Source organism: Equus przewalskii, chromosome 17 (assembly GCF_037783145.1).
Source record: "Equus przewalskii isolate Varuska chromosome 17, EquPr2, whole genome shotgun sequence".
Taxonomy (NCBI): Eukaryota; Metazoa; Chordata; class Mammalia; order Perissodactyla; family Equidae; genus Equus; species Equus przewalskii.
This window is the reverse complement of record NC_091847.1, coordinates 56,599,783-56,624,638: the sequence shown is the minus strand read 5'-3', so window position 1 is coordinate 56,624,638 and position 24,856 is coordinate 56,599,783. Positions and strand designations below refer to the sequence as shown.

Genomic DNA, 24,856 nt, shown 5'->3' with positions numbered 1-24,856 from the left:
AAAACGATGTTAAATAAATACGAATAAGAAAATTAGAGTCGTTGATAGTGTATAATATGATAAAAATGTTCTTGCTTAGAGGCCAAAAGATGTTCTATAACTGTAATCTTAATTATAAATTACAAATCAAAAATTACTGAGAACAATTTATAATTACTTATACTTTGAGGATATGTTTAAATTCACATTATGTGTTCACTTCGCAGACTTTTTTTCTATTGACAGTCACTCTGAATACATTTTTAAGATTATGAATATTTTGAAATGTTAGATATTTTGATTTATTACTAGTGAATATTAGTGTTCCCATTTTGGAAATTACCTCTTTCTTTTTATTGAACTGCAGCTCAAAGAGTCATTCAAAGATATCAAAAAGAAATTCAACAATTTGAAGTTTAATTACACTAAGAAAAATGAAAAAGCTCGGAATCTGAAGATTCTTAAATATCAAATTCAACAAGTTGATATGTATGGTGAAAAATTACAGGTAATGAGAAAGTGTGTGTGTGTGTGTGTGTGTGTGTGCACTACTACAATGATTGTAAAATCATTTGTATGTCAACTTTGGATGCCTAAATCTTGGGCTTTTTTACAGCATTGGAACTGAAAAGGTAATTTTCCGTTTTTATAATAATTGGGTTCTTCGTGTAAAATATATGATAAATTGATTTGTCTCTTGAGGCAGCTCCAGAATGGAGCCAGAATCCAGCCTCTTTGGTTCCATTCTTCCTCCCAACGCACACAAACACACACACAAACACGCGTGTGCATGCACACATGCACACACCTTTTGTACACCTCTCTTCCTTTTCTTGTACTCGCCTATGTTAGGAACTTTCCCTGCTGCTCCCATAGCCCCTTATACCTATCCAGATTGTCCCACATCCTGGCTAGATTGAGTGTCTTTCCTAGGAGACAGCGAGCTTACTGAGGACAACAAAATAGTTAATTTTATGACCATTGTCTTTTCTTTATCATAGTATCAGTCTTAAAATCTGGAATAGATCCTGGTATATGGTAAATTTTCTATGTGTTTGCTAAATGCTGAATCAATAAACCATCTGGAGGAAAATCCCTTTGAAATAATTATGATTTTAACACGTTATAATGGAGGAAGCTACAAATTTTTTTCCAAATCTTTCTCTTAATATTAAATCACTAGCTCGCCTCATAAGTAAAAATTGAATGTTGTATTTACAACTTTCTCTTTTTGCACAGACTTTAAAAAGGAAAATGGAAAAAGTTGAAAATAAAACTTCTTTATTAAATTATCCAAATAATAAAGTTAGTGTTCTTCTGGAAGCCATGAAGGATTTGCAAAAACATGTAAAAGAGTTTGACAGAGTTGTGACAGATTACAAGAAGAATTTGGACCTGACTGAGCATCTCCAGGAGATGATAGAAGAGGTAACCTCTTCTTGTTGTAATGGTATCCATGTGTAATGTTGTTTTAAAAAATAACTCTGCTGCTTTAAAACACTACTGCATTAGCTATTATTGTCATTAAATCCATGTATCATGCTCTTTTTCTTGATTATTTCCTCAGGAAAATGTCCTAAAATAGAATTGCTGGACCAAAGGGGATGAATGTTACAAGGTTTTGATTGTATTGGCCAATTGCTCTTTGAAAAGATTTTGCTAATTTACTCTTAACAGCAACATGTGAGGGTTTCTCGTTTCCCTATAACCTCATCGACTCAAGATGTTTAACCATCATGGAATTATGTTCACTGCTGCATATCTGTTTAAAATACTCAAAATTACTTATTTATTTCACAGAGTTTGAAAATATTTCGAAAGAAAAGGTGATACTGAGATTTTTCAGGTACAAAAATGAGGATAAATGGTAAAGTATGCGTAAATTATGTGAAATTTGACAAGTTAAAGTTATTATTTTGCACACTTCCTACTGAAGAAGCTCTACCCTTGAAGTTCTCGAGTGTTCTTTGTAGCCCATTATTCTGAGATACGAAACCTCTCTCTTTATCACCCATGCAGTAGAGTTTTTAGATTTAACACCACATTAAGGAGGATCAAGATGCTCGTTCTTCTATGTCTGATATACGGGTTTGCTGTAGCTCTGTGGCACTTATTCAAAGCCAGCTCCTAACAGAGTCGTGTGTTTCTATTTCTCACTCAGTTTAAGTGCTCCTGGCCTTGAGCAGACGCATTCCTACCACCACAGTTATTTATTCTTAGTGAGAAACTGTGTCAATTCTCCACGGTGCTTTGACAATAAGACTAACCTTCGATTTAAAAAAGGTCAAATGCTGTTCTTTAGATGATATTTCCTCAATCCGTAGACTAAATCTCATTTTTCAAAGAGAATTTGTTTTATTAGAGTGTTAATCAGGCAATACTTTATCCATGTATTGTTAATGATTTCAGTTAATTAGCCAGGATTTTGTGTGTTTGGGCCTTTTTCTTTCCTTTAGCTGATATCTGGATTCTTTCTGTGCTGTATATTTTTTGTACTGCCTATTCTTGTAAGTCTGCAACACTGCTCTAAGGAATTAGACTTCAGGCAAATCCAAGAAGGCAGGAATATCTAACGAATTTCCCTACTTTACTTTCTTATCTGACTCTAATATCCAAGTGCAAAAGTATTTGATCATGCTTTGATATTTTCTTTGTTAGGACTTAGAAAGGTCAAACTAATAAGAATATAAAGTTTGAGGAAATTGAAATTTGATACTTCGGCGGTCAAAATGAAGAATTTTAGAAGGATGCTGTCTCTTTAATCCTACTTTATCCCATTTTGATTTAGTGTCACTTTTGGTATGAAGATGCAAGTGCCACAGTTGTAAGAGTTGGAAAATATTCCACGGAGTGCAAGACAAAGGAAGCCGTGGAAATTCTCCACCAGCAGTTCAATAAGTTTATCACACCCTCAGTGCCACAGCAAGAGGCAAGGATTCAGGAGATCAGTGACCTCGCTCAGCGCTTATATGGTGAGGCCTCTTTTAAGATACCCGGTGATTTGCCATTGAACAAACCTATAGTGAAACTAATCTAGCAGGAAGCAGAGCATGGCAATTCCTCAGCATTCTCACTAACCAACCTGTTCACGGAAAAGGCTCAAGATAAGAACCCACATCTGCAAAACTAACAGCAGGGAACTGAGGAAGGAACTTCTGACCATAGGAGATGAAGCCTGCGGATGTTTAACTTCCTTGTGTAAACCCTCCTTCTCTAGTCTCTTTTCTCCCCCATTCCTGTTGATCTTCTCCAGGGTAATAAAACTAGAACAATACTCAGCTTCTGTAGACCAAAAAATCTAATTTCCACTAGAGTGATTCCTTGAAAAACATACAAAACTCCCATGAAACTTTAAGGAGGTATAAAGCTAAGCCCGAAGTCTACAGCTTTCTCATTTCTGTGAGGGCTACAGTGTGTGGATAAAAGAAAGAACTGGAAGGGGCTGGCCTGGTGACGTAGTGGTTAAGTTTGTGTGCTCCGCTTCCGTGGCCCAGGGTTTGCGGGTTCAGATCCTGGGTGCGGACCTACACACCGCTCATCAAGCTATGCTGCGGTGGCATCCCACATACAAAATAGAGGAAGATTGGCATGGCTGTTAGCTCAAGGCCAATCTCCCTCACCAAAAAAGAGAGAAAGAAAGAGAGAGAGCTGGAAATTTTATCCTTGCCTTCCTTTCACCTGTAGAATAAATGGGAGAACTCAACTTACGGTTTCACAGGTACTGCTTTCCTCTTCTCATGGCTAGGAAAGATAACACAGTTGTCAGCCTGAGAAGTCCTTCTATCTAAAGGAGGCCCGCATTTAAGAAGCCCCTTTGGGTGATGATGGCCCTTGAGAGTGCTAAGGGATAAGTTTCATGAATTCCCTAATATTGTTAACTAAGAGGCCAAGAGCAATACCCAGTAACCAGGCAAATCCAGCCCAGAAAGAGGATAGCAACAGCTGCTATAAAATGCATCATTTGGCTGCCCACAGCTGCTACCAGATAAATATTTTCTCCTGCAACATGAAGTATTCTCCAAGGGTAGCCATACAATTTTTGTAGAACAATATATCCTGTACTACTTAATATTAAATTATTGAGAATGAATTACCAATGATTTTCCAAAGGAAAAGGGTAGAAACATAAAAATAAAATACAGATTGAAAAATTCGTGAAATCTAATTGATGTCTGATTGTTACTATAGTAACTGTAGGAGTGCACTAAAACATTTTGGAGGCACTCTGCTCCCATAATATTATATATGTTTCTCTCTATTACTGTACTTTTCACACTGTAGCATAATTATCTGTTCATTTGTCTGTCTTCTCTACTGACCATAAGCACTTTGAGGGCACAAAAAGTATATTTTATCACTTTATTTCAGTGCCTATTCAATTTCAGGACATGGTAAATATTCACAAAGACACCATAAAAGTCATGTTCCCCTCCCATCATGCATGGTCCTGTATCGTGCTTTCTTTCTATTCCTAGCCATGATCATCAACTGACACGCTGTATGGTTATTTGTCTGTTGTCTGGCTTTCCTTACCAGAGTGTAAGCTCTGTGAGGGAAAGGATTTTGCCTGTTAGTTTACTGCTTCCTGGTGCTTACTAAGTGATTGACAAATATTTGATGATTAAGTGAATCATTGAAGGAATAAATGAATGGCAGGTGTCTTCATCTGTTTAGTATCAAAGCTATGCATTTTTAAGAATTTGTTTCAAGTGAGATACTTTAGGAATGTTATATCAACTCTTGCAGGCCACCCAAGCATTACTGAATCCAAAGTTTTAATGCAAATACATTTATCTCAAAAAAATTTTGAGTACCTATTATGTACTAAGAGCTGTGATTGCTGCAAAGACAAATAAGACCTAGTTCTTTCATTGGAGGATCCACAGTCCAGGCCTAGAAGTCTTGATATGGTTAAAGCAGTGAAGAAGGTATAAAATGTGTGCACTGGTGTTCCAGGGCTGCCGTAACAAAATACCGCAGCCTGGGGGACTTAAACAACAGAAACTTATTCCCTCACAGTTTTGGAGGCTGGAAGTCCAAGATCAAGTCGCCGACAGGCTTGGTTTCTCCTGAGGCTTCTCTCCTTGGCCTGCAGTTGGTCCCTCTCTTGCTGCCTCTTCACAAAGACATCCCTTTGTGCGCAGGCACCCCTGGTGTATCTTCCCCTTCTTAGAAGGGCACCAGTAACATTGGATTAGGGCCTCACCCTAATGGCCTCTTTTAAGCTTACTCACCTCTTTAAAGACATTGTCTCCAAATATGGTTACCTTCTGAGATACTGGGGATTGGGACCTCAACATGTGAATTTTGTGGAGGGACACACTTCAGCCCATAATAATGCACAATGAAGTTTAGCCTAAGCTGTAGAGTGTGATAGCCCTGGGTTTAAACCCTGTCTCCTCCAGCTATTGTCTGGGTCACCTGAAGAGGCTCTTTCGAGCCTCGGGTTGCTCATTTGTGAAACCCAATAGAGCCTAGCCAAGGACATTAGATAGCGCATATAAAGTGCTTAGCCCCAGGCAAATCATAAGCACTCACTACATGGCACATATTTTTATTATTATTCCAAGAGGGAGAGAGAAAATCCAGTTGGGAATGATTAAGAACATTTTCACAAAGATATTGGCATTGAAGAGTGGGTGGGGTTTTAAGAACAGAAATAGGGAGAGGGGAGAGGGCATTCCCAGAGCGGGAAAGAATACTCAGTGGCTGTGGGATTTTGAAGGAAGAGTTTGCTGGGTCAGTCTGGCCAGAGATGAAATACGTGAGGGAATCAGGGTGACACACATTTGGGAGAGGCAGGTGGAAACCATATCACGGAGGGCCTTGAATGTGTGCTTTTCTAGGGAGGGAAGAACCGCTGAATGTTCTGAACAGGAGAAAACTGATTAGAATGAAGCTTTAAGAGTATTAATATAGCAACATTATTTAGGTTACATAAAAGTGACATGATACAACACTTGTAACCATTTTTCTAGAATACCGCAAAAGACTATATTCATTTATTTATGTGTTCAGCAAGTATTTATTAAGCACTCACTATCTACCAGCCCTTACACCAGACACTGGGGAGATTAATTAACGCCTGGGCTTTTTTTTTTTTTCCTGCTAGGATTTGACTTTTAAAAATAGTTTTGTCCCATCTCTTCCGCAGGTTTTGAAGAAGGGCAGAAGTATGCTGAGAAAATAGTGGCAAAACACAAGGAGGTTCTTGAATCTATTACTGAATTATGTGCCTCTCTAACAGAGCTTGAAGAAAAACTGAAGGTAATTCCTTCTTCCCAGAATATGTATTTTCAAGTGATATAAATAAAAATGTGTTGATTGAGTGTCTTCTGGTGCAAAGATGTTCTAATGGAAATTCTCGAGGGACATAATGTGCACATTTGTTTCACAGCTTTCTAACATAATTATCTGGGTGTTTCTGATAATTAATTCTGTTTCTTTTCCATCACTGCAGAGAAAAATATTGCTTGGAATGAGGGCTAAACACAATTAAGGTGTCTCGTTTACATTTTCATGGATCATGTCCTAAAGGATAAATGTGTGCCATTAAAATCAAAGCAAAGTCTATATTAAGTAGCCTTATGCTTTTGTTCATAAATAATGAATGTAATGTGTTAGGGGTGTTTTTTTCCTCCAAATCATGGCTCTAGAGAAAATACAACTAATCTTCAGGTACTATATTCATTGAACATTTAGCTTCATGCAAGTATTAAACTAATCATGCATCTTTCATAGAATAAAAAAGTGACGGTAAAAAATATAGAGAACATATGCTGATGTCCATGCTTAGGCAAAATCCAGTTAAAAGACAGAAATATATGTATTCTTTTGTCTTTGTGGGTCGAAAATTGGTTTTATTAGTGCAGTTTTTACAACTGGCTGAAAGAACTGGTTATTTAGGATGGAGGGAATGGCAAGCACAGGCTCTAGAGGGAAGCACAGCCACCGAGGAGTACCAACTCCTCAAAGTATTGGATTTGTGATTTTGAATAAATTACTTAATCTCCCTAAGACTCAATTTCCTAATCTATAAAATCGAGGAAATAGGGGAACCTAATTACAGGGTAGGCCCGTGTATTGACTAAGAAGACACCCCTCGTTCTTGCTGTGATTATTCTTGTTATTGAGACGTAATGGTGCGCTTGCAGTTCAGAGTAGAATTATGTATATTTCTAGCAACCATTTTTTCTGCATGAATTTCCATGCCATAAATTTGAGTACTCATTCCATTCAAAATAGTTTGTCAAGCTTTTAAATCAATGGATGCCCAACCAAATTATCTTTTCCATTTGGTTAAAGATCTGGATTTTTTTTTACTTTGTTTTTTTTTTTTATTATTTTAAATGACACTACTATGAACATCTTAATGCATAACACTTTTTCTTTCTTTTGTATTATTACCTATGTGTAAATTCTCCAAAGCAGATTTGGGTAAACGGGTATGAAGTTGTTAATGTTCCTTATATATATATATATATACACACACACATGGAATTAGAATAATATGTATGTGTTAAATTGCTTTCCATAAATGTTTTACAATTATAATGCCACCGGTAATGTATGCATGTGCCATATATCTTATATTCTTTTTCTACATTTATTATTTCCTCCCCACCCCTTGAAGATCTGTTTCTTCTCCTGACTTTCAATACACAGCCTGAAAATCACTGCTCCCTCTGACTCTTTGCTCTCTATTGTCCACAGCATCCCTCCCATTTATGTTGTACATCTTGGAGAGAGATCCACTTAATAAAATATCCTCTCTTAAAGTTATATCTCTTTCTAGCTTTCGCCTTCATGGCTATTCTTCCTGAAAGCTGTTTTTACTCCCTCTCCCCACTTCCTCATTCCCCATTCCTTCTACCCGCCCCATAGTCAGGATTTCACGCCCCCCGTTCTCATTCCCAGTCCACCAGTTGGATTCTTTTTTGTACTAGTCGAGAGCCTCCTAATTATCCACTGCAGCGATCACCCTTCCTAAACACAGTTCTGCTAATGTCATTTTTACTTTCAAAACACTTCACTACAAACTCTCCATTGCTTACCAAATAGAGTTCAGACTCAAGACCTTCCAGTGTTGTGAGGCAGATCGCTGTTTCAAATCACCGGGTTTCTCCATTCCTTGTTGCTTCCTATTTCCCTGGTCTCCTACCCCATGCTCCCGAGTTTCCTGCTTCTGGACCTTTACTTCACGTGCGTGACCTTCTATCTCCGCTTATCTAAATTTGACCACCTCTAAGAGCCCAGCTCAGTACTGCCTCCTCCACGACTCCTTCCTTAGCTGTGTCACCCCTTCTCTGACCTCCCACAGCACCTGTGTTCTTTCCCACCCTGGTCATCGCATGCAACTACTGATCCCATCCCAACCCCTCTACTTGATGACACTTGAAGAAACCCTATGGCTCTGCTCAGTTTAGCATCCCACACAACATTTAACACTAGGTTTTGCCTAAAACAGGTTCTCCAGAAAGAGTATTGGCATTTGTAGGAAAAGCTCAAAGGATTGGTACAGAGAAGAAGGATTGTTCAATAGCTCAAAAAGGTTTGATTTGGGTGAATATAAAAATGAGAAAGGGCTTTTTTGGCAAAAGAAATAGGCACCAGCATTGCCTTTATGAGTTACAGAGTGAACAAAAGCTGGTCAAAGAATGCTCGCTAACACACTACAGATGGTTGCGTGAGAATACAAACGTCTAGTTTTTATGTTTTTAAGGTGATGCTATGGCTCTCTTTTGCAGGGGTTATTAAAAAGTAGTCCCAGAGATCCCTGTCAAGGCTGAAATAGTCATAATAATCCTTTCTATTTTTGTATAGCAATTCGAGATTTACAAAGGATTTTCATATGTATTACCTCAGTGATTTCCAAATAACCTTGTGGGGATGATAAGGCAAATGTTGTTTTCTTTGTTTTAGAGGTAAAGTTCAAAGACGATGAAAGTGCTTTGCTTGGGGCCCAAAGTGAGTAGTGGTGGATCTGGAATTTGAACTTAGGTATAATTTAAAATCCAGCATTCTTTCCACAACCACTCCCATTTTGGAATTAGGTATCAAGCATGTACTAAAGCAGAGTAACTTACCAGTGATACAAACCAGTCTAAGTTTTAGAGTTGAGACTAAAAACTGAATCTTCCCAGTAAGTGTCTCCCCAAATCCTCTGAGTCCGTGTAGCATGTGCACTGAGGAGCATGCTTGTTTCTCTAAGGCCCATCTAATGACTGTGTTCCGTGTGGAATAGAGAATCTTGTGTTGCAGTATAATCATCAGCCTAAACCAGTGTTCAGTCACTTTGTGTACCTCTGGCTCATTTCACCTTCATGAAGTCTTTTCGGCCTGACACTGGCTATGCAGCTGTTTGCAAATCCCCTCTATTTCCATGACAAAAATGGAGCCCCATGAACTACAGGAACAAAATATCAGCACCCACATGAAGCATTCCTTTGTTCTCAGTTATTTTTTTTCTTTACCATACTCAGCGATATTTCTTTCTACTTTTCATGAGTCTCTGAAACATTTTGCTTGTATGAATTCTCTGGATTTCCTACTTTGTTGTCCACTAGAATCTTTAGTCTTTTCTACCTCATTGCTTCTCCCCCAGACTCTCCTAATGGTTTAAACTGCCATGCACAATGGTTCCTTTCTCTAGAGAATGCTCCTGGAGGTGCATCCTATCTATCGTAACAATGACTTTTTTCCTGCTGGGCCCTTGAACAACCAGTATTTACTGGCAATAAACTTTATCAAAGGAGTGAGGAAGGAGGAGAATTGTGAACTTGAAGGGAATGTGATGTGAACATCATGGAAATACTTCAGTCTCTTGTAGAATACATTTACTGAAAAGTTACACGTGGCCTCTGTTTTATTCCAAGCGGTTATTGTTGGCACTGTTCTTCCAACTTTCCTGGCCCAGGTTCTCACTAACCATCACTTTGTGTAGCAGGGAGACATTACAAGGATGAGTCTGACTTTGGAAGATTTCCACGATGAAGGTATTGGCCTACTAAAAGAACCAATGAGAAATAAGCAGACAATATTGAAAGAAGAAAGGAATAAGGTAAAGAAAACTATTTAACCTCAGCTATTCATACTTTTGTTTTGAGGTTAGAGTCATTGTGCATTCCAAAAAAAGAAGTGAGTTGAAGCCTTCTTATCTATCTGAATTGTGTCTTCCAATGTAAATGCAATGTGAGTGTCCTCATCCCTTACTTCCTCTCTACCGTTACTTGGTCTTTCTTCTCTTATCCCTGCTATTTCCCTCTGAGCTCCTCCTATTAAACTCTGGAACCAAGCATTTCACAGTGGCACTGGGACAGCTATTCAAACACCACAGCCTCGCCCTAAACCACTTATATTTTCCCCATCTTTAGCTGCCTTTCCCATTGTCCTTTTGTATTCCACCCCAACTTCAGGTTTTACTTCTCCCTCTTTATCATACCGCCAAGCTGTGATTTTGTTCTTTTGCACTACCCATTGGAAGACCTTAATACGTGAAATTAGATTGTATCTTGTTCCCATAGAATCTGCCTCTAAGAGGATATTTCCAGGCACACGTACTAACAGATAGAATCCAACTGAAATATAAATATGAAATTATTTAGAGAAATGTTTAAATGACTTTAAAACCTATGCATTACAAATAAATTAAGCATGTAACAAAACCTACAAATACTCACAAAATGTAAATGTATCATGATTTCAAAAGCATGATTTAAATCACATCATTATGGATTTTCAGGATAAATTGCTCACTATCTATTCATAGCTGCTGGACTATAATTAGCTCTTGACTTTTTGTTTTGCCAAGTCGCCTGCTCCCAATGTTTCTCTCTTTCCCAAAGAACTAAAAGAACAAGCAGAGTCAATGTGATTCTCAACTGCCCCCAAATTAATAAAAAATACTTCCTATGACCTGAGAGTTAAAAAAAAAAAATCTCCCCACTTATTGCAGTTATCTCATGGAGAAAGATTTATCTTTCCTTGAAGTCAATACAGTTCTCAGAGCTTCTTTATAGGTCCTTTTCCACAGGTTAAATCTATGTCAAGGTCTAGTGCAATCATACAACCACCAGGCAGCAAGGACCAGCAAGCAAGCTGACTTTTTTTGTGGCATGGCCTTGAGACTTTTAAACTCGGGTTCCTCTCTAAGGCAAAGGAAAGCTACCAAACCTTGGTCTTCTTGTTTGGACCTTAGTCTTATATCACATGGTCTTTGGTTAGTCTGATTTGTCTAAATCAGAGTTTCCCAGCATCAGCACTATTGACATTTTGGCCCAGAGAATTCTTTGTTGCAGGGTGCTGCCCTGTGCGTTGTAGGATGTTTAGCATCATTCTTGGCCTCTAATGATGCCAGTAGCACCCCTCCTTCATCCAACTGTGACAACCAAAAATGTCTATAGAAATTGCCAAATGTCCCCTAGGGAGCAAAACCACCCTCGATTGAGACTGACTAGTCAAATTAATAAAGAATAATATTAAATGCATCCCATTTTCTTAACTAAATTTCTAAGAGATACTAAGTCCAACAGCCTATTATTTTTTTCAATTCTGCACATTTTTCTGCATTGTCAACCACACACATTTACTTAGAAATGAATGTTATTGCTACCAAAGAAAACAAACTCATTTATACTTAGTAAAAATAGTTTTTCTTGCTTTTATTTATTTTTCTTAGAAGGAAAATTAAAGGAATAGAGTCCTTTAAATAAAAAGCAAGATTTACTTTTGTTGATAAATCACTTTTATTTTAATACAAATTAAAAGACATGATAGATCATCAATTATTTAGGACAGAAGTAAAGGTCCACAATTTACAGCTGTCAGGAACTGTTGCTGACATTGTTTCGCATGTACATTCCAGTGCAATTGGTACAGAAAGCAAAATGAAAGGGTGGCAGTAATCTTCACTTTTAAACAACTCGATCACATTTGTCCTCTATTATCTCTATCATTTATATTATAGGCCAGATGTAATAATTCCCCCAAAACACCATGTGGGCAGATAACAAGAAGCACGACGTAAAAACCTTGTCCAGGAATCACTGTGTTCAATTCTGATTCCCTTAAATGGTGTTGATCTTCTCTGGAAAATTATTTGAGTCAGAAAGAGCAATTCCACTAAACTATTACAAGAATATATTCATCACAGAATTTTCTCCTGGAGAGAGTAAAGTGCTTCTCATTTTTCTGACCTAAAAATGCAACAGGTAGAATTAAGCAATTTAGTGAATGCAGTGCCTCTTGCCCTGCTAACAGATTAGCGATGGAGTTTTATCCCCAAGGTGAGCACCGAAGCTAAATCTGTAGTAATATCTAAAAACTCCTAAGAGTAGATGGAGGCACAGAGTATGAAGAGCCTCGCCTAAAGTCACAAACTATTCGGGAGAAGATGAAGGCTTGCGCCCCCAGCATTTCCCGTTCCAGAATTCTAGTGCTGGAAGGGATTTAACAATCATCTGATCAAATCTCATTTTACAGTTGAGGAAACCGAGGCCGAAAAAGATTAATTAGTTGCCTTCCCAAAATCACAGAAAGTAGTGTCAGCACTGGGCAGGCAGCCCAGTTCTCCTGAATTTCAGCCATGTAACTTTTCCACAAGACCGAAGGGGAGCTGCAAGGAACTGCTGCGCATAAGTAAGCCGGTTTGTACTGATACCAGATTCCCAGGTCAAACCTTTCCCCTCTTTCTGTTCATCTGTTTACATGATGATTAATAAAGCAATAGCAGGGAGCTACTTTTGTACCAAGCAATTCAGTGGAGCGCTGTCATCAAACTGAGTGAGGACGATCCCTGGGCCCTCCTCCGCTAATTTTGATCAGCTGGTGGGGTGGGGGTTGGAGGAACGTTCTTGAGACACTTGCTTCGGAAAAAAATTGGGAAAGAGATAAAGTCTTCCTCACCATCTTTCTGTCCTCTTCTCTTTTACCTTTTCCACCCCAAGTGCCCAAAAGTACCAAGTCACCCCTTGGCTGCCCCAAGCCTCTTCCAAAGGCCTTCCCCAGAAACACCTTCATAGACCAAGTCCCATGCTCAGTAGCTTTCTTTCTCCACTTTCCACTTACCTTCATTAAATCTTATTTATCCCAAGATAAGCCTATCTATTGTGGAGATATTTGGGAAGGTAAAGTCTTGTGGTGGTCCCTTAAATTTAGCACGTAGTTGGCTCCTCTCTGTATATACTTTGAGGATTGGTTCTACATATTTAGTTCAATGGATATAAAATATCATTATAGTCTCTCTTCTAGATAATCACATTGTTTGCCTACATGACAATGATTGTAAATCCAAGTGATTATGTCCATCAGTGGAAATGAAAGTCCAGAAATCCTGACAGAGATAAGATCTGAAGCTATAGATTTAAGATTAATTAAAAGTTAATTGTTAAAATGTATAAATTTCCAGTTCTAAAATGAATGTCATTGGAATGTAATGTACAACATGGTGACTATAGTTAATAATACTGTATTGCATATTTGAAAGGAGCTAGAGAGTGGATCTTGAAAGTTCTCATCACAAGAAAAAAAAATTTGTAGCTAAGTATGGTGATGAATGTTAACTGAACTTATTGTGGTGCTCACTTTGCAATATATCCAAATATTGAATCATTACATTGTATACCTGAAAGTAATATAATGTTATGTCAATTATACCTCAATAAAAAAAGTTAATTGATCATTAGATATGAAAGTGGGTGAGATTTTTGAGAGGAAAAGTATGTAGAGAAGATTAGAGAACTTAAAGATGAGATCACACATCATTCAAAAGTCTACAAGGTGGGAAGAGAAAAAAGAATCGATGAAAAAGACAAAGAGCAGCCAAGGCTGCAAGAGAAACAAATTGAGAATGAGCTATGTTCTGGTGATTCAGATCAGAATTTCCCAGCAATTTTCCCAGAACACATCAGACTGATGCAAATATGCCCTGTCCGTGCTGAGATGTATAGATTTACTACCCTTTTCTGGAAACATGCACACACACACACACACACACACACACACACACACACGTGATTTCTACTAATAGCAAAGATGGATTTGTGGTGGGAAAATACAAAAAATAGCTGGTATATGTGAATGTTTGGAAACCATTTTCATCAAGGATATCTAGGTAGACCCAGGAAACTATAGCTCTGTGAGTTTCAAAAGGAAATTTTGTAAAATTCCATGATGACCCCAAAACTGAAAGCTTATTTGCATTTGGGAATAAAGGCAGAAGCCCCAAGAGACATCATGGATTTACTCAGAAAAACTTGTATTGAACTCACCTTATTTTGTTTTCTGAGATAGTTCTTTAATGAGTAATTCTAGGCTAGTGCCAGAGGCAAAATTTACTGTGATTTCAGGAAGTCATTTGATAAACATACTCATGATATCTCTCTTAAGATAAGTGGAGAAATGTGAACTGAATGAGAGTTTGGTCAGGTTATAATTGTGCCCAGGAGTATTAACTAGTTCATCAATGTCAACCTGGAAGACAGTCTGCCTTGAGGAGACATCTGACTTTGTCCTAAACTCCGTAGTTTTCAACATTTTTATCAACAATGTTAATGGACAGAGGAGGTGGGAAATTTAAGTTGATTAAAAACTTGGTATGAGTCAGTAGTCCCAAGTGGGTCTTATAAAAACAAAAAAAGAATTAATATAATTACTACAATGAAAACATATCGTATAGATCAAGGAGATGATGATTCCACTGATTACTCTCCATCGGGAAAGTAAATAAATCCTGGACATAAACATATTTAGGAGGGGAACATTAATAAGTAGAAATGTTCCTAGAAAAAGATTTGAGAAAACTGTATCTCTTATTGTCAGTAGAAGTAACCTAGTAGTGTTGTTTCCATTTTAGGAATTGTAGGAAGTGAAAAATTTATATCCTTGGATTCCCTTCTTGAGTTTGGCACCATGTGAAAGTGACACACAGGACTCAGGAATTAGTAACCAGTAAAGGCTGGATGGGAGAACATGGCTCAGATTTTTCTAGTGGATTTCCCTCTGATTTAGATAGACTTGTCTACCTAGGCACTTAGGTGCACAGCTAGACAACCACAGGCTTTCTGTACCTGGATTTTTAATGCCTTAGAACCAATGTGAATGTACCCATTTGGTGAAAGGCAGATCCAACAGAGAGGGCCTCAGAGAGACAGAGCTGGTGCTCAGTGTCTTCTTCCAAACCCTCAGATAGTTACATCAATTCCTCCCCAGGAGGAAGAGAGGAGTGGGGGACTAGCATGGACTTTTACCCAAGTTTCTCTCCTAAACTTGCTGCAAATTTTCAGACAATTTTAAAACGTTGCTCCTCTCTAGAGAGGCATAGGTTACCCAAAGAAGTCATTAAAGAGTAGCCTGCCCCTGGATGACCCTCAGATCAACAAATATCCATGTTCTCCTTTGAAGGAGCTGATAGCCCAGGAGGAATGGGACCTCCAAGAAAGTGACCAGGATGGTGAAAGTTCTGGGAGCAGGGCAGAAGAAGACCTGGAGGTGTTTAATACAAAGAAAGAGACTGAGAGGTTCCAGTTCTCCAAATTTCTCCAAATGGTCAAAGGGCTGTTAAAAAAGGAAACAGTTGGATATCTTTCTATGTTGCTCCAGGAGGTCAATTCAGATCCATTGGTGAATACCACAGGAAGGCAGATCTTGACTAAATATAGGAAGATATTTTTAATACAAGTAAAGCATAAAATCCTTTTCAAAGAAAGCACCCTTTCAGGAAAAGTGCTCAAACAGAGGCTGCCAGAATGTCATAGAGTCGATTCTTAGACTGACGAGAGGTCAGATCAAAGTCCCTCTGAGAAGGGAAACAAACATTCTACCTTCAGGAAGAAATGGAGAGAGAGGCAGCGTGAGCTGTAGTAGGAAAACCCAAAGAAGGAGGGGCGTGCCTTACTGGGTATGTGTCTATTTAGTAATTTTTCTTTTAATGAGAAGGACTTTTAAGAACTTCTAGCTTTTAGACTCAGAATTTAAACTTCTACTAAATGGCTGAAGGAAACTCCTTTCTCTAAGCTGGGTTTATGCTTTCTCGGAGGACGGCATATCTGTGGGATAACATTGTTTTGTTTTGGCTTCTAACCTTCGATCTGAAAACACATTTATTTCTCAGAAATCATTTATAAAGTGGATGTCAGGAGCAGGACTATGGGCTAAAATGAAGAACTCAAAGCCAAGGCAAGATGTAACTTTCTTATGTGCAAGGAGTAGCAAGAGGACCAAAACCAGTAATTGCTAATTAAGTAAAAATGCACCCAAAATGCTGATGAAAGGCAAAGAAAGAAGTAGATATAAAAGAAGCAGGTTGGGATAGATGAGAGCCTGTTCAGCTTCAGTGTTCTTTTGAGTCTATGCCAGAGGGATATTTGAGCCTCTTCTTAACCAAGAGATAGATGTGGATTAACGGGGTGGAACGCTAGATCACTGTCAGCAGGAGGTGAAGTACGGCTGTTCATGGCATCCTGGCATGACCTATGCTCCACATGGGGCAGGAGGATAACCGGCAGGTGTTCCTCTGTTGTATCCCAGTGTGTTCTCTTGTGAAAGGCCACAACGTGTGATTGTTGCATTAATATCTACCTCTGCCACTAGGCTGTCATCTTCACGAGGGCAGAGACTGTACTTTTACTTACCGTTTCCTCTCTCACATGTCTAACACAGTATCTAGTATATAACAGGTGCTCAATCAATATTTTTCAATGTAAGGACAAAACTAAGGGGCTTGAAGAAACAAAATCAGTCATTACAAATGGCTTTCTCCATATGAGGTTCCTAGAGTAGTCAAATTCATAGAGACAGAAAGCAGAATGGTGGTTGCCAGGGGCTAGGGGGAGGGGAGAATGGGGAGTTAGTGTTTAGTGGGTCGAGTTTCCGTTTGGAATGGTGTGAAAGCTCTGGAGATGGATGGTGGTGATGGTTGCACAATAATGTGAAGATATTTAATGCCATGAACTATACACTTAGAAATGGTTAAAGTGGTAAATTTTATGTCGTATACATTTTACCACAATAAAAATTTTAAAAAAGAATGGCTTTCCTGAGAAAGGAGAGGAGGTAATTCTAGGAGGATCTGAGAGATCACCTAACAAGGGCGTCTCCAATGTTAGGAGCTATGTGTTCCCATGGAGCATAGGCGATCAACCCAAGCAGAATTTGCTGGTGGAAGGAGACACTTCAGATTATGATTTGAAAGACATTGATCCAGGCCAACCCCTTCCTTACAGATGAAAACTAGGGCCTTCTCTTTTCTGTTTCACAAGCTGTATCACATTTCACTCAGAGACCTGAGGTCAGTTTACCAATTCCTTAGTCATGGGATGGGACTATGCCCAGGGTAGACGGACGAATGGTTTCAAGTTCCGTAATGCTTGTGCCAGGGCTCCTAGCTTTAACTCACTGTAGAATTTCTCAAGTTGTCTCTCTGGAGTTGAGTTTGAGACCTGAAAAAAGAAAACACAATGCCTAATTCAGAGCTTTGGCTTTTCTGTTTTGAAGGAGAACGCACATCTAGCAGACATTTTGGCCATCAATGGAACCAGAGAGGGTCAACTTCCCCAGGGCCTGAAGCAGCTGTCCCCTGACAAAGAGAGCAGTGTCCAACACCTGCTCCTGCCTGCAGACACACTTTCAGGAGAAGAATATGAGTGTGTCTCACCTGATGACATCTCCTTGCCTCCACTCCCAGGAAGCCCTGATTCCCCCCTGGCACCATCTGACATGGAAGTGGAGGAGCGGGCCAGCCCCTCCCTCAGCCTTCATATAAGCAGACACAGGATGCAGATAGGGGCCGGCAGTCTAGGGGAGGCCCAGGAATCTGGTCTTCCACCACCTGCTGCTTTTGCTGATGCTTGCAATGATAACAGAGAAACATTTTCAAGTCATTTTGAGAGACCGTACCCCCAGGTCAAAACTGAGCTCCCATTAACCTCCCGAGGATTTCTGGAAAAAAGTACTGGCTTCCGCAAAATCAGTGCTAAACAGCCAGAGAGCATGCCGAGTGAAGTGCATGGGAGAGCTTTCCAGCAGCACCCTCAGGCTCAGGGAAGTTCGCTAGAAACACAGGAGAAGATGCATGCTGAGAATAACATCACTAAAACCCGAGATAGGCTGCATGCTTCCCAGGATGCATTCTCGGGCCTAGGGTTTCCATCAGGCCCCAGCTGGGCCTATCAGAGGCAAATGGTTCCCCGAGAAGAGATTAAAGGTACCTCAGCAAAGAACAGCGTGGTCAGCCTAGCTGGCCAGGCGCCTAATTTCTCCAGGCTCCTGTCTAATGTCACTGTCATGGAAGGTTCTCCAGTGACTTTGGAAGTTGAAGTAACAGGATATCCAGAGCCTACACTGACATGGTGGGTAGCCTATAATGACAAGCCATAACCACAAACAAATTGGATCCCTGAGCAAACCATCCTGTGTGCACTAACTTAAAGGTTTAGGGACAGCTTATTAATATTCTAGGACACTGCCCCACTGCATGATTCAACCTCGCATCAAACCCCCAACTCTCATTTTGGTAGCAGCATGGCTAACACCCTTAAGAAAAAAGTAACTATATAAAAGAATAATTTAACAAACTCTAAAAGCACTGCAACTTTGTTGTGGTTTGTTTTTGTTTTTATCAGTTTAACATTCCACATTATAAAGATTATGGGTTGAAATTCTTTCCTATGGTTTATTTCTACATAAGCATGACATTTTCTTGGTTTAACATCTCCTATTCAATTAAAAAGATAAGAATTTGGGTTTTTCCCTTTTCTTTCATTTACTTATTTCATCTCTTCCCTCCTCCCAACAGTCACACATGCCACCTTTGTAATTGGTTTGTTTCACTAAGAATTCTTTTTATAAATTTCCTCAGTGTGAGAGATGGAATAAAAATATTTCTTTCACAGTTGCTCCCAGTCATGAGTAATAGTCCATTTTTGAAAGGTAGTGTAATAACTGAGATGTGAACAGTCTGAGTTCACTCTGGAGACATCACTGTTTTTTAAGCTTATCTGTTTTAATAAAAGTAAAGTGCAGAATACAGGTTTTGAATTACCTATTGTTGTTATAAAAACAGTTGTAAGTTTCTCAACATGTGAGTTACTTTTAAACACTTAGAAATTCTTTCACCCTTAAGTAGTTTTGAGGGCAAAATTACAAATAGAAGAAAACAATTTTATATTTTAAGATAAATAAAATAGCATTTATTTATGATAATATTTCAGTAGATGTTAAATTAGCAGTTTCAATTATCGTGTGTGCCCATTGATGGCACTTGAAGCGTGAATCGGTTATCTAAAGAATTTATGAGAAAACTTTGGTTTCTCAGATTATTCAAAGAAACTGCACTTGTGCTACGGTGCCACCATTTATGCTTTTGTTTCATTTTGTTGTTTTTACAATTGCATGTTTTTTACAGATCAGGAGTTTCATATTTATGAATTTAAAAGATATTTAATTTATTATTAAATATCAGTTCACGTCAAAGAAAAATGTTGTCTGAAGTGTTTCTTGTTTTTGTTGACACAACAAATAACTTGGTCAGTATATTGCGTTGAAGAACTATTGCAACATTGTGAAAAATATCTTGCCCTCAGATTTACAACAATTTGCTCAATTAGCAATAGGCAAGTTATCAGGGAATCATACGTTCTTACGACACAGAAAAATGCAAAATTATCACTTGACAATGGCAACAGAGAATGATTCAGGTTTGTCATCACTTCTTATGTAGAAGAACATGGATATAAATAAATAAACAAGAATCTAGAATATGCAAAATAAACAAATTATTTGCTTTATAAAAAGATGAAGCTAAGTGCTCATGTTTATAGGAAATTTAGAAACGTCATTAACAGTAATAATCCAATTGCATAAATACCTTTTATAATTAGAAATCATTTTCTTCTAATGAAATTAATTCACAAAAATTAAATGAACTCATTTTACCAGGAAATGCTGTGTAGGTACCTTCCCCTACAACAGCTCACTGGTCTTCTCATGTGGATCTTATGGAATGAATATGGCGGGCCAGATGAGTCTCACTCCAATACAGATTCTAGGAAGTCACAAGTTGCTGTACCATAGCAGCTGAAAGAATGACACAGGCCAAGTAGGGGGTGCCATTTCACACTCTACATAGTTGTTGCCACGAGCAAATGGTGGCCCAGTGTGACCAGATGGTCTGGTGTTTTTAAGAGTAGTTGGTTATCTGAATTTTCATATGCAATAATCCAATTGTTAATGTTGTCAAAAAATTCAATTTTTTAAAAACATGATCCAAGGTGATCAAACTTCACTGGCCCCTAGTTACCAACCTCTGCTTGAAGGATAAACAGCCCCACTGGAATTTGTGGTAGCTACAATTTTCCTGCTAATGCTAGCGAATATTGCAGCAGTAATGGGCCTATTTGCAATGGTTATTAGAACTTGGAAATCATGTGAATAAACAGTGGTCCTGACTTTAAAAACTGACTCTCTGCTTCAGGTACAAGAAAGGCCAGAAACTGTCTGCAGATGGGCACTTACAGGTTTTACACAAGGAGACGAGACATTTGGTGTCCATTCCGAAGGTATGCAAGGCAGACGCAGGCCTCTATGTGGCTCAGGCCCAAAACTCTAGTGGCGTTCTCTCTTCCAATGTCATCCTCCATGTGACAGGTAACCACAGGCCACCAATCACAAGAATAAACTGGATAACGCTGTGTGTCATCTATGTTAGTGTGTTCCTAATGTACTGGCTACTCACACAGTGACTGTGGGCTTGGCACTCGTGGACGGCATTCTCGTGAGCCTAAAGGACAACACGGATACTGATTTTCCTGCACGATCACCCACCAAGTATACCTGCATTCTGGCCATATGGCTTGTTGGGTTAACACCACTGCTTGGTGAAATAATCAAATTTTCTTTAGTGCTTTAATGTATTTGAGGAGCTTGGTAAATTACTAGCAGTGAATAAGGACGCATTTTTGTATTCTAAAAAGAGATATGTTCTAGATAAAAAAGTAAAATTATGCTATATTTATTCCCTCCTAATTTAAGACCATGCAGATCAAGGCTCACATCAGCGTAGAGAACTAAGTTAAATTTCAAATCCAATTGTTTGATAATTTATTTTTAATTGTACTCATAAACATCTCTTTGTAGAATAACAGTAGAAATCTTGAACTGAAGTTGTAATTTTCATTATTGCTTTAGTTGTCCTTTAATTTTGTTTTTCATGTCTTGATCTCATTTATTGAAATACATTCTATGTAGTTTCAACATAGCCTACATTCCTGAATCTGAGGATGCCGATGTAGATAATCATTCCTCGTGTTGATCTCATGGGTTTCACGTTGGAGAATAGATGTGCCATCAACTTTAAATGAAGTTTCAAACTTGCATCAGCTATGCATGTCATAGAGCAAGATGGAACAGGCTGCAGGGATGGACCGACAGTATTCCTGTCATTCCATTGACATATTTTGGGAAGCCATGTATCTACAACTGCAACTGGTTCCTCCTGTTTCTAATCTTGATTCTGCTGCTGCCCATTTTTGCAGCCTGTGGAAGGACATCCCCATGCCTCAGTTTCCTATTTGGAAAATGGGTTGATCATCTACCTCATGGGCAATTGAGAGTTTCATTTCACATCTTGTAAGATCTGAAAAATGGAAAGCACTCTATGAAGGCTAAGGGTAATTATATTGTTTCATGTAATTTGTCATCACTGCCTCCTGACCACTATTTCTCTTTCAGATGCTGTTTCTTTAGAATATTAAATTAAAGGAGTGGTGTTAGTGTGTGATTTCCAACTATTCCATGTGGGAAAATGATGTTTTATGAGTTGGAGATTAAATTTCTTTCTAATTTCTTAGGACTATATCCTTTTCAAAGACTTGAAATTAAACTTAGGAGGATGTATTTAGTATGATCTAAGGGGGAAAAGTATGTAATAAGATGGCAGAAGATGAATTCTATCCTTTTCTTGTAATTATCAGTGTAATATTGAAGAATACTCTGTGCTTTCCTGTGAAACATATTATTCAGAAATGATGATCATCTTTTTGGTTCTTTTAAAAAATAAACATAAATAAAGGAGACATTTGTTTTTTAAGTTTTAAACATAGCCTTGTCATGCTAGGGCAAAATCTTTAGTTGAAAGAATAATTCATTGTAGATTATTGATGAAGAGATTGAATTAATTATGTTGCTGTAAGACTGTCTACAAATAATAAAAATATTTAAATGTAATATATTTAAGTTGATATTAAATGCTTACTGGATGTTATCTGAAGATGTCAAGTGTGTGGTTGAGTAAAAAGTTGGCATATTTTTTCTTGTGCTGCGTATTCAATTTAATTAAAAAATTAAATCTCTAAATTTTCTTCCAAATTTTGACAGAAACCTATTATAAGCTTATATGTACAGCATCCTAGGGAACTCATAGTCTCTTAACTCTCTTACCCTTTTTTTCCAGTTTTAAGTATTTTGCATATCTTCCCTAATTCCCATGTTGAAGCTAAAGGGTAAAACCTATTCATGTCCAAAGAGAGCAGACAGGACCAGGTAACAAATTCTCGTCCCACTTTCTTTCTCTTTCTTGTTAATTGAGTAGGATCTCCTATCCCATTTTGTTGAATTTGTGGTTTGGAGTTGTTAGGGCATGGGAACTGCTGGTTTGCTTTACCTGTTGCATGCCAGTGAATGTTAATCCTTTGGGGAGCAGCGTGGGATATACATATATCCATGGTATATGACCAAATAAGGCATATGCAGCCCTGATATATTTGATGTATATAGCAAGTATAAGATGTATATATATACACACACATATATGTACACACACATATATAGACTCAAATATTGGGAAAAAGCATTATGCTGATATTCAACATGTAGTTCAGGTGGCTGTCTGTATATCTATCATCTATCCATCCATCCACTCATTCATCCATCCATCCATCCATTTATCTATCTATCTATCTACCTACCTACCTACCTACCTTATTTTTCTAGGCTATTGATTGACTGTCTAGTAATTCCCGCAGCAGAGAAGAATAATTTGCTATTCTTTATTCTTCTGGTTATGTTTTAATTTCAAAGACTTAAGTGTGATTTTCCTTTTTGCTAAGATTTCTGTCTTGATCAAAGAATTCTCTTCAAGGAAGTATGAACTAAGATTATTAGTTAAAAAGGAAAAACAGGAAATTCAAATAATGTTTTTATTTTAAGATGTATACATGATTTCTACTCATTTACTTCTAGAGAAAATTCTAGACAGCAATATCAAAACAACAAGAAAATGAAAATGAAAAGAAAGATTTAAAAGAATATATACTTGACAACTTGAAGGAGTGCAACACAAAATGTGCTTTTAGCTTCTTAAAAGCAAAATCATTGAGTTTTCCACTTCTGATTTTTCTAATAAAAGGATGTATAAACATTTAGTGGTAAGGTTTTTTTCACACTCAATACCAAGAGAATCTTTATTTATTCATTTATTTATTTTTGCTGAGGAAGATTAGCCCTGAGCTAACAACTGTGCCAATCTTCCTCCACTTATATGTGGGTTGCTGCAATAGCATGGCTGATGAGCAGTATAGGTCTGCGCCTGGGATCCAAACCCACAAACCCAGGTGGCTGAAGCGGAGCATGACAAACTTAATCACAGTGCCTCGAGCCAGCCCCTTCAGGAGAAATTTACTATAGGAATCCTTACATTTGAATCTCTGCATAGTCTATAATACCTGAAATAGAAAAAGAAGCATGAAAAATTTAGCAATTTCATTCAGGAATGCTAACCATCACTTACCATCAAGACACAGGTTTAAAATAGATTAAATAGATTACTACAAGAACCTTCTAACTCTTCACTCAAATTTAAATTCCTTCAAGTAGTACGCAAGGCCCTTTAGTACCTGGCCTCCAGCCTCTGTTGTGTCTCCTCTGATCCACCCACAGAGCAACATTTAATTTCAGGGCTTTACTCTATCACACTCTTTCTTCTCTGCAGTCCTTTCTTCCTGGAACTCCCTTACTGTATTCTATCTTATCTTCATCTGCCCTAACTCCTGCTTATCCTTCCAGTTCCGTTTGAGATACAACTTCCCCCAGGAAGCCTTCTGACCTATCAAGTCCAGTGTAGATGCTTCTGCTATGTGCTGTGTCAACACCTGAGCTGCCCATGTCATGTCCCTTAATACATAGCATCAGAATTGCATGTTTGAGCATCCGTCTCCTCTGACTAGACCCTGAGATCCTTATCAGCAGGATCTGTGACAGCCCTCTTCATCATTATATTCCCAGTACCTAAGACATAGTCACACTCAAGGAAGATTTCTTGAATTGCCAGAGGTAAACAAAGATAAGCCTAGCTTGCTTTTTCTTTTTTTGGAGAGAAGGGGTGTGGAGAATGTAAAAAGAGAAAGATGTGTTTGTTACCTGATTGTTCGTCCTCATTTTGGACATTAGCCAGTCAGGATTAGCTTCTATCTGTGAAGTATGCATAAAACACTCTCATCTAATCAACAAAACTTAAATGAAAACCCTCCAGATCCTCTGGGATAGACCCTGATTGAAAATTGAAACTTAAAGATAGATGCTGGCTCTAGTGGCAGAACAATACTGAGAGAAGAGGCAACCTCCAGGATCATTGTTCTTGACGTAAAGTGCAGGTAATCAGGCATAAATCATCATCAGGTGTGAGTGGAGCAGTGGGTGTCTCCACTCCACTCTCAGTGACTAAGTCCAAACTGCCCGAACCTGGATTTATGTACTTCTTTAGAAGATTACACAAATTATCAATATTTTATTATAGTTGGGGCTCAGTAACCTGGTCGTGAACAGATCTTATTTGAAACAGGCATTTCATTCATACATGTAAATATAAAAAAGCTAAATCCAAGAACTT

At 38.2% G+C, this 24,856-nt stretch overlaps 1 protein-coding gene across 12 annotated transcripts in view; it reads left to right on the top strand.

Annotated features, from left to right (window-relative positions):
* The window catches only part of CCDC141 (coiled-coil domain containing 141), a 181,578-nt gene extending 159,299 nt beyond the window's left edge, over positions 1 to 22,279 (top strand). For 5 of the 12 annotated variants that reach the window (XM_070580347.1, XM_070580344.1, XM_070580345.1 and 2 more), the window contains 7 exons: positions 347 to 487; positions 1,219 to 1,407; positions 2,768 to 2,951; positions 6,134 to 6,246; positions 9,923 to 10,039; positions 17,470 to 18,323; positions 20,447 to 20,933. In XM_070580347.1, coding sequence (XP_070436448.1) covers positions 347 to 487; positions 1,219 to 1,407; positions 2,768 to 2,951; positions 6,134 to 6,246; positions 9,923 to 10,039; positions 17,470 to 18,323; positions 20,447 to 20,714 — 1,866 coding nt within the window. In that variant the 3' untranslated portion in view covers positions 20,715 to 20,933. Of the gene's footprint in view, positions 1 to 346; positions 488 to 1,218; positions 1,408 to 2,767; positions 2,952 to 6,133; positions 6,247 to 9,922; positions 10,040 to 17,469; positions 19,303 to 20,446; positions 20,934 to 21,219 lie in introns of those variants that run through there. The other 7 variants (XM_070580351.1, XM_070580349.1, XM_070580348.1 and 4 more) reach the window with 5 other exon arrangements.
* Positions 22,280 to 24,856: the final 2,577 nt, after the last annotated feature.